A 10618-nucleotide genomic window follows, 5' to 3' on the forward strand; every position below is an offset into this window, starting at 1 on the left:
AATCAAATATTAAATAGTCTTAAATGAAATCATAAATAATCCTAAAAAATCCTAATAAAAATCTTAATATAAAGATATCAATTCTTAAAAAAACCTAATTAAATTATAAAAATCCTATCTAAACCTAATCAAATCCTAACCACTTTTTAACCAAATCATAATCAAACCATAATCAAAATCTAAATAAACTCTAATTAATTTTAATGTAATCTAAATCTAATCTTAATAAAATCTTAACAATCCTAATTTAGCCTAAATAAATTCAACAACAAATTGAAATATTGTGAATTTCTAATTAATTGTTGATTTTACCAAAGACTTTAAGAAAAAATCAACCTCTTAGTTAATAACACATACAAGATATTAAAGAAGTATTATACTTATCAATAAAGAGATAAGTCAAATATTCTACTTAGAAGTTAGACAACTTCACTTCTTCACTCTTAATAATGATCTTCTATCTCCAATATGTTTCTTTTGAAACTTCAACTTTTTCTTAAATTTTGCATATATATTAGTATTTATATTTATTAATATTTTATTAATTTGCACATCAATCTAACTAGCACATTATTTCAAATCTTAGGAATCATTTTTGGCTCTTAAATCACCAATTTTAGATGCCTTAATTCATTTGAATTCCAATAAATTTAAAATTTCAATACCAAATTAAATCTAAATTTACAAAACATATTCATTTTAATTATCCTTACAAATCTATAAAATTCCATCTAAAGATTTGTAACAAAACTAGCAAAATTCTTTAAAATAAAAAATATACTTTATTTCTAAAAAACTTAAATTGTCAAAATCTAATCCAAACTTAGCATAGTTCTTACAAAGTTATTGCAAACTCGTAACCCTGTCAATTAATGCTCATAGAAACTTTTTTTAATTTTCTTTCTAATTCTATTTTCAAATCAAAGAAAGAACCATCCCTTTATCATAAGTGTGGTATTGACCCTTGTTTACAACCAATCTTCTTTGGATAATGAACTAAGGATTCCTTAATTGATTTTGTATTAGAAACTACTCTTCATTTTTACCTTAAGATGCTTATAATGTTATTTTTGCTAAACTACCTATTTTTGATTTATAAATGGTCTTACAAAATAAGTAGAATTTTCTTTAATTAAAAAAGACAACATACAATAAAGTTTCTACTACCTTTATATTTTTTACCTATGATTTCATAAGAAATTTTCAACAATATTTTCAATAGAGTCTTTCTAGATTATTGATCTTAATATACTCTTTCACCTAATAATTGTGATACATGACAAAGTTGTTGTAAAAAGTATGCCCACAATCCAATTCTGCAACTCTAGTTAATGGCTCGTCTTCAAAATACATTCCATATTCAACAAACACAAAAAGAAAAAACAACGTAAAAACAAATAATAGCAAACAAGGTGAAAGCACAAGCTATAAAAATTTTAGATTGAAACTAATCCCCCACTAAAAGAAACAACCAAAACACACAAGAAATAAACTCAACTTATTAGTTAACCTGAATTTTTAATAAAAACAAGATACAACCCCGTCACACATATGAGATATCATGTAGAAACTCAAATTATTAATTGACCTAAATCCTTGGTAAGATCTTGAGGTCTCTCTTCTGTTCTCTCAAGGCCTAGTAAACTGGGTGAACACGCACTTGAAGTTGTCAAGTGAAGTTATCGAGGTTGCCAAGTGAATTTAGCTGAAGTTTTGTAACGACTTTCGCTATGATTTTGCTCATTTGCTAATGATAATGTAAGTCAGGGCAATGCTGTGTGGACTTCCTTGAACTCTTTGTCCACTTTGTGTGATGCACCGAGATATTGCAGAGTTACAGAAGCTTTAAAACTCAGGATTTGCACTTTGAGATTTTGCGTCGTGCGAAGAATAGTGACTGTCGTATGTGAAAGAATGTGGAAAGCCACATTTATGTGAAGAACTTGTCATCAAACACCGCTCAGTGCGTTGCTGATATTAATCATCTTCTTACAGTGGGTCATTCTCCTCTTGACATTTCATAAATCAAATCGACTCTAACAAGTGCCCAGTGTTCTGTTATAGAATTCTCGCACGTCTGACGCCAGCAGGTGTTTCCTGGTACGTTGTGAGAAAATTTGGTTACCAAGTTGCAGCTGCAGTTTAATTTGTTTTACTCCTGCATTGGTTCTTCTTGGTTGAAGTAAACCGCAGAACATCTCCTAACCCTGCCAGCCAGGCACGTTGAATGTGGGCAATGTTGTCTAAATGGCTAATGAAGAAAATAATGGTGACCTGGTTGCATCAATTCTTATATATCTCAAAATGTGCGATAACATAGAGAGACATTGCGTTGAAAAGAGCTGAGATGGTGTACATCTTCGAGATTTCACATCTTGCTCGACTTGCAGGCTAAACGACCCCGGCACGGCTCGTTCCTTGCTGGGATTTGATCAGGGTTTTAGTGGTGTGGTGAACTTGACAGAATAATATGCTGATTAGAAGGGTAGAGTTGATTTGTAGACTTTTTTGGCAAATACAGGTCGGCAAGAGGAGTAGGTCAGTTGGATCTATTTTGATGAACCATGACTTGTATCGTTCGAGTTCCATATTTACCATCGTTAAGGAGGCAGTTGCCCCCAGCACAGTCTGAAGATTAACCTAGGTTCACCTGAAAGTCCTCATTTTTTTGAGTTATACGATGCAGGCGTTGAGCACGGTCTTGGTGATCTTAGCCACCACGATGAGCCCTACGCCAGGGAGCCGAGACAGGTCGGACTTCCAGAATTCAACCTTGAAGGTTTCGTGCCAATGGAGCGCTAATCTATCGGAACATAATTGAAGATTTGAATAGGACTGGGTGATCGCCTTGTAACATCTCAAGGTTTAGATCACATTAAAGTTGAAGCACTATATTGTCAGACGTGAATATTCGCGGAAGATCGATACCGTATGCTAACCAGGTGACGAAATCATGGAAGCTTCCATTTTAGATCCAAGTTCCAAACTATATGGTGCACCAACGCAAGCAAATAAACTATGATTCACAGCAACGTCACACCAACTCACGACTTGATTCAGTAACATGAATGCTAAATTAAAGGAAAATAGAGGAGATGGAGTTGAAAACAGTTGTCATCCAGAGAATCTGACTCAAACGGTCAGAACAATAGCTGGAATGATTGACCACTGCAGCAGAATACTGCTGTGGGAAGCAGAATTATTCGGTACTGTGTCGAGAGTTCCTCGTCACATGAACTTCAATCGAGATAATTCAATTGCTCGACGACCAAGTCTGCCTTCCCTAAGACATCTTGCGTTTCTCAAAATCCGACTAGTTCTATCCCCTAACAATTAGCTACTCTCAACTCATCGTTCTCCTTGGCTGCTCGTTCCAATATCCGGCGTTCAAGTTCTGGTCTAAAATGTCTGATCAAACCTTGCACAGGCCATGCAGCAGCATCCCCCAATGCACAGATAGTGTGGCCCTCAATCTGCTTTGTAACTTCCTGTTTTGAAAATAAAACAAGTAAACAAGAGTAAGGAGTCCGTCAAGCTTTTGTGTGACAAACCCCGAACATAATTGAAACCAATGGCCAATTGGGATTTGGACGGAATAAAAACTAAACAATTTGATACAAACAGAACGCTACAGTCCATTTCATACTGTGATCCGAAGATAGGAACTGAAGTCTCCATGCCTCATGGCACATTAGAATATCCACCTACTGCAGAGCAGAACCTAGATACATTTGAGTCAGTTTCTCTGAGAAGATTGTATTTAAAGTAAAGAATACTGTTGATAAAAGCGCCATAAACCAAAAGAACCACTCATGTAAAAACAGAAGGAATACCTGCAACATGTCGATTTCTTCCAACTTTGCGTTTCCAACCTTCAATCTTTCCATCATAGTCCACAACCAAGGAGAACCCTCTCGGCAAGGTGTACATTGGCCGCAACTCTCGTGTTTGTAGAAGTACGATAAGCGAGCAATAGCATCAACAACATCTGTAGACTTGTCCATCACAATCACAGCAGCAGTGCCGAGACCTATATATCAAACACAAACAGGAGAATTAATCACCACAGCTGTAGGTCAGGCACAAGATGCACCTTCAGTCGGAATTCCAAATATTAACCCAAAAATAAAACCATGACATTTTTCGTTAAATAGCAGTAACGATGAGGAAGGACAACATTCAGTTCCACACACCCTCATCAAATAAAGCCTTCAACAATAAGAATGAACCAATAAAAAATATGCACCTACGTCCGTGGATTCTAACAATCTCACAAAGCAGACTCTTAACGATCACTTCGCTCTTACGCCCCCATCCAGCAGAGAATAAATCATGCAGAGCGTTCGCCCCTCAAATCACCAGATGGTACATTCGAATCGTGTCATCATAAAGTTCTATGAAAGAATGTCACTGCAAAGAGGACACTAACCTGATTGAACAGCCTTCAATGCATCAAAATCCATGAGGACATCATCACAAATGTTCTTGGGAAGTAGAGGCACAGAAGATCCTCCTGGAATAATAGCCAAAAGGTTGTCCCATCCTCCTCTCACTCCACCACAGTGTCGTTCAATGAGCTCCTTCAATGGTATGCTCATTTCCTCTTCGACTGTGCATGGCTTGTTCACGTGTCCAGAGACACAGAATAGCTTTGTCCCTGAGTTATTCTTCCGCCCAAAACTCGAAAACCATTCAGGTCCCCTTCGTAGAATTGTAGGAGACACAGCTACAGTCTCAACATTAGTCACAGTAGTGGGGCAGCCGTAGAGTCCAGCATTTGCAGGAAATGGTGGTTTTAATCGTGGCTTGCCCTGCTTTCCCTCAAGACTCTCTAGAAGAGCAGTCTCTTCTCCGCAAATATACGCACCGGCTCCGTAATGAATATAGACATCAAAGTCATATCCTGAACCGCATGCGTTCTTCCCAAGCAGACCTGTATCCAGATCATATGTAGTATAAATTGATTAGAAACACATGTAATAAATGTACAGTACTTCTCGGCCCCAGCAACTAAACTGTTAAAACTAGAGATTTTCTCAAATGTTCAAAAACAAAAACTGTTAGCGAAATTTCTTGAAATCCCACGTCTGCACAATGGGATCAGAGACCATTGTTATTCTATTATAGAATTGTAGTCGTCTAATTAATAAGATTAAAAAGGAATTAATTAAGCTCCAAAAATGGTGTTCGTGACTTATCACGATAAATCAACCGTCAGATTCCTGACAAAAATCCGTTCATTTCCAGGCACTACAGGTCGGGGTTTACACATCAACAACAACCATCAATAAACCCTAATTTATAATTAGGAAAATCCTAATTCTTATATCCTACACGACAGCTATTATCGTCTCTCAACCAGAGAGACGAGATTGCTCATCAATCTATTGTTACGAATCCTACACCTACATCAACAGGATGGACAACCCTAACAGTCCTGAACTTCAGCTTCTGCGACCTGTCTATCGAATTTGAACTTCTCCCGTTAGTGCAAGCTCTTGGGAGCAAAAGAAGACGCAAGCTTAAATTTCAGGCCCGAAATTCGACAAAAGATCATCACAACTACCTTCCTTGTAACATTCGTGCAGGGCCTTCTGCAAATTCAACCGCTCGTTGACATACTCTCCTCGAATGTAGATATACGCAGCACGAGCGCGCATTCCTACTCCAGCAATCAAGCAACCCTCGAGCAGTTTGTGCGGGTCGTGCCTCATGATCTCCCTGTCCTTGCATGTTCCAGGCTCGCTCTCATCCGCATTGACCACTAAATACGACGGACGACCATCGGACACCTTGGGCATGAAAGACCACTTCAACCCAGAAGGGAAACCGGCGCCGCCTCGCCCTCGCAGACCCGACTTCTTCATCTCGTTCACAATCCAATCCGTCCCCTTGAGCACCAAATCCTTGGTCCTATGCCAATCCCCCCGCTTCTTCGCGCCTGCTAGGAAAGGATCGTGAATCCCATACAAGTTCGTGAAGATCCTGTCCTCGTCCTTCAAACCTCCAAACTGCGTTTTCTCGGCAGGCGGAGGAGGAGGGGGCGGAGGTGGAGCAGTCGCCTGCGGTCCAGATGTTGCCTGCGCGCTCATCGTTCGGCTCCATACCGGAGTCGCGTTGTTCCATCTCTGCAATCCTGCCAATGTCTTACGGCTCAACCCCCGCGTCGCAGCCATTGCTCCAACGCAGCAACACTACTCAAAAAACCCAACAACACTCTGCAACCCCAAGCGCTACGAGGGAAAACCCACAGCTAGGTAGGGTTCGTTCTGCGTCAATTCAATCTCGAATGATCGCCGCATGACTCGGGGATGCTACGTGGATGAAGGTGCCAACGGTTTGGGTTTGAAGTCGCGCTGCCACACTCTCATCCATGAACGCAAAGCACTCGGACTCGTCATGTCTCCACGATTTCAAGAGAACGAAGACAACTCGGAATCTTCACTAAAAAAAATACTTTGTGTAATAGAAATTATAAGCTCTAACAGGTTTATTGCCTTCAAAAAAATCTGGTTACGTGTACATTCGATTTGCGGTGAAAATTGCTCGATTAAATGTGTTGTGCTGAAATCTGAGATTCTTATCAAGATTTATGGCCATATTTGTTCTCCTCTATCCGTGTTTCGCTATCTTAACTGTGGACTCAACTCCCCAACCCTCAATTTTTTATTACCAGATGAATGTAGAACTTTCCATTGTAGGTTTTTCTTTACTGTGATTAAAGTGCAGCATCTGTTATCGGTTGCTCGAAATTTGTCTTTACAAGTAGTGAAGTACGCGAATCCGGTCTATCCAAGGGACGAAAAACAAGGGCTCGAGGTCTAGCTTGTCTTGTGTTACCACAAATGAAGAACGTGAATACGCCACAAGTTCTGCCACCTGCTAACACGACATTGGTCCTGCATGTGCGAGAGCATGCGGAAGATATCCAATAGTGGCACAGAAAACCCAAAGAACTGCGGACAGAGATGCGATTTGGTGATATGAAGCTGTTTGGTGAGATGCACAGAATGTCTGGAATAAGGTTTTTGGGGCTCCCAGGAAAAGCCTTCAAGCAAGAAACAGTTCCCAAGCTCCAAAGCTCAGTTTTCCATCCCAGACTCCAGCGTGCCCTCAAGAACGAATCAGAAAGACGATAAGGAAAATATATTTATGCTCAACTGACAGTACTGATCTCCTCCTGAATATAATAGCTTTGAAGTTCATAGCTTCAAAGCTTGAAACGTAATCGAGGGTTGCAGGGATAGCATGAACACTGCTGAAGTCAACATTAGCTAATATTAAAAAGTGACAAAGGTAGTGTTTATGTTGGTTACAGTCGCCACATAAACTGAGGTCGGAATGAACGAGCATATTAGAGCCGAATTAGGAAAACATCCACTTCAGCAAGCATGCTGTCCATCAACAGCACCTGACCTTTGCAATGCCTTATATTTCTACACAGAGCTGCGCACTTCAAAGAAACATCCTGGGTCAAAAACTCAGAAAACAGGGCATGCTGTAGATTTCTACGTGCCCTTGGCAACAGAACAACCAAGTTCTCTAACAGTTGCAGAAAGAGCACCAACTGAAAGTACCAGACCTATTGCTACAATCCTGCAAAAGCTTGCAGGTCATATTGATGTGACCAAAATATCTGGTCATCGTTGTACTTACAAGAGACCGCGAGTCAGTCACAAACATCCCTCACCCAATCTGGTATAATTTCGTGTGACCAACATAAAGGTTCAAGAATGGAGTGTTGAATCCTAGAGTTTACATGTCTCCTCCTAACTAGTCAGTAACAAGCCGGCTTAGTGACTCGATCAGCTGCCTCAAATTGTTCCTCGTTTTAGCATCCCCAGTCACCCCACTGACATCTTTGCTGATGCTCTGCAAAGTGCCATGGTTATGCATTTAGTGGTGGACACTATGCCGTTACAACCGAGTAGCAATAGGTCATGTAGAAATTGATACAACAACAGGACTGACGGAAAAGCAACCTAGACCACGCTTTGCACGGCCAGTACAAGAAGATTTTACCTCAACATGTTTTAAGGTTTTGGTCAATGTGGACACGGAATCTCGCAGCAATTCCGTGTTATCCGAAGTCAGCACCACTTTATTCAGATTACTGCACATGAAAAAAGAGAACTCAGAATAAGGGAAATATTTCAAATTGGCCAATAACTACAGAAAAACTGTTTGCAATACAAGCGAGGTCTTGACTGCATTATATCAATTTAAGTAGAGTAGTTTCTTTAAATTCTTCAACAAAGAAATAGCACAAGGTGAAGACACATATTTCCCGACATCATCGTACAGTTAATTAACCACCAAGGTTGTTAAAATAGATGCAGTTATGAACACAGCGCGTGTCGAACGCTAAGGTCTCTTATTTTATACGAGTAACTCGTCAAAGACGATGGTATCTAAAAATACGTTGAGTTACACAATCCTAGCAATGCTTGATGGCATTGCAAAGGATAATGCACAACGAGAATTACACCCACGCCACTGCCTTGCGCAAAATGATCAGCAGTAACCACTTCTTGTTTAAAATCATTGGCACAGAGAAAAAAGAGAAGCGATAAAATAATCGTTAATTACCTCAAGTCGCGTCCTGCCTCCGCAGCAACCTTTGTCAGCTTTTCGAAGTCCTTTAGAAGTCCACCCTCCCTTACTTCTTTCAGCAATGGCTCAACGTCTTCTGCCATGGACTGAACCTGCGCAGCTCACCCCGAGTCACTCATTCAATAATTGTTTGGTTATCGTCAAGTCTTGAATTTTACAGTGTATATGAGGCTGCTGCCATGTCTTTAGGGAAGCCGCAGACTATCGTACCTTATACTCTCATGCCCTAAGGTTGAAGATTACCTTCAGAAGCAGCGGTCGTGCCTCTTGGACGGCGTCGCCGAGACGCTCAGCCATGCTTGCCATTCGCTCGACTCCAAGACCATCAATTTGACGAGCAATCTTGGTGCAAATACCGACCAGCTCATCCAAGCTCACGCCCTGTTCCCCCTTTATCCTTTCCCTGTCGCACACTATAAGCCCCTCCGAGGGGCACTTAGGGTCAAGGGGTCCTACGGTAGGCTTGGGGATTGGCCTTCGCGGGGTTACGTCGATCAGCGTCTCACTAATGAGACCACTTTGATTTACCTCTACCAATGCATTACGAGGCACAACAATTCCCGCGTCCGAGAGCTCCACCACCACATCAATTTTCTCGAGGCTGGGTCGCACCTGGACAACATTTCCCACATCCACTCCACGAATTCGTACTGGGGTACCTACAGTAATGCCCTGCGCCAGCTGGAATTCAAACACGGCTTCGTACTTGCGAGTTTGAGCGCGGATTTGTTTGCCCTTCACCCAAACGAGCGTGATTGCCAACAGAAGCACACCAGACATGATGAAAAGTCCCACACCTCCTTCCCACAAACTGCGTTTCCCAAACCCAAAGTTGCTCAAGGGCCCCAAAATTTGTTTCCAGATAGCGCCCGGAAGGCTAACAAGCTTTTCGGTGACCGACATCTCCTTCGGAACGGTCGGGTCACTGCTGTTGTTTGTCACCTGCGCCCTAATAGACCCATTGTGCCCGGAAGACGAAGAGTACACAAGTTCATACACGAACTTCCCACCTGTGCCCCTGCCTCCGCTTCCAAATGTATTCCCTGCACCTAATCCCTGTCCCAATCCATGCTTGAATCCCAGTCGAGGCGGCACGAACGCCCTGCGCGCTCGAAACCCCCCAGTGAAAGACTGTTTCGCAGCGGGGCTGACGCCGAGGATTCCAGCCACGCAGCTGTACGTTGCACAAGATTGAAGCACACAGGACAATGAAGAAGAAAATTCGATGCCCGTTGCTGTCGCCATGACGACCTCTCCTCAAAACCCACAAAAAAACTCCTCACTCTGCTCGCAATCACCTCCCTACTTCAGAGCACACATCAATGCTCCCCAAATTCACCCAACCTCTCCACCATCCTCGTTAAAAAAACTTCTGTCACCACCAGCCAAAACACTTGGATATTGACCCTCAAACCTGACCCTCACTTCTTTCCGAAGAATTAAGTACAATGACGACTAATATTATCTCTCCCTCACGGATTATGCTCCTCTCCTCACAACCACAACAAAATTCCAATAAATCCAATATCACATCCAAAACTGGCCACTGTAAAAATAAAAAATTAAAAAACCCCTTCTCCCAGGTAGTGCGTGCGAATCCCGGCTACGAAGCAACAACTCCGCAAGCAGCAGCCATGGTGAGTGAGGATATGTGAGGAGAGATCCGCAAAACAAGAAGAAGAAGAAGAAGAAGAAGAAGAAGGAAGAGATGGGAGCACGCATCAGCCCCAACACAAGTGGCACAGGGTCGGTTTCCCCCAAGCCCTTTAGCCTTTCGCCGTCGCAAGCTCCCCCCCACCCCCCCGTCGCGCTGGTGTCCTGCCGGATGGATGAATGAAATTTAGGATGAATAAGTTAGTGGATGAAAATATAGATGGTGAATGAGTGGATGGATAGATTGGTGGATGAATTCGAGTGGATAGGTATTTTATCTCTTGTTTTCATCTTCATCCATTTTGGATTCGACGAGGAAGTTTGTTGGATGCTTTCCATCTTGTGGAGGAGT

At 41.7% G+C, this 10618-nt stretch overlaps 2 protein-coding genes across 2 annotated transcripts; both read right to left on the reverse strand.

Annotated features, from left to right (window-relative positions):
* Window positions 1-3051: 3051 nt before the first annotated feature.
* On the reverse strand, window positions 3052-6215 carry LOC112289393 (NADH dehydrogenase [ubiquinone] flavoprotein 1, mitochondrial). The gene is made up of 4 exons (XM_024534566.3): window positions 5567-6215; window positions 4430-4933; window positions 3834-4030; window positions 3052-3488 (listed from the first exon to the last, which is right to left on the reverse strand). Exons 1-4 carry the CDS (start codon window positions 6174-6176, stop codon window positions 3327-3329), a joined length of 1473 nt encoding a protein of 490 aa, XP_024390334.1. The 5' UTR covers window positions 6177-6215; the 3' UTR covers window positions 3052-3326.
* Window positions 6216-7585: 1370 nt separating this feature from the next.
* Window positions 7586-10342, reverse strand: LOC112289394 (protein TRIGALACTOSYLDIACYLGLYCEROL 2, chloroplastic). The gene is made up of 4 exons (XM_024534567.3): window positions 8857-10342; window positions 8590-8705; window positions 8023-8113; window positions 7586-7872 (listed from the first exon to the last, which is right to left on the reverse strand). The coding sequence occupies exons 1-4, from the start codon at window positions 9856-9858 to the stop codon at window positions 7774-7776; spliced, it is 1308 nt and encodes a 435-aa protein (XP_024390335.1). The 5' UTR covers window positions 9859-10342; the 3' UTR covers window positions 7586-7773.
* Window positions 10343-10618: the final 276 nt, after the last annotated feature.

This window comes from Physcomitrium patens, chromosome 12 (assembly GCF_059467195.1).
Source record: "Physcomitrium patens ecotype Gransden chromosome 12, ASM5946719v1, whole genome shotgun sequence".
NCBI classification, from domain to species: domain Eukaryota; kingdom Viridiplantae; phylum Streptophyta; class Bryopsida; order Funariales; family Funariaceae; genus Physcomitrium; species Physcomitrium patens.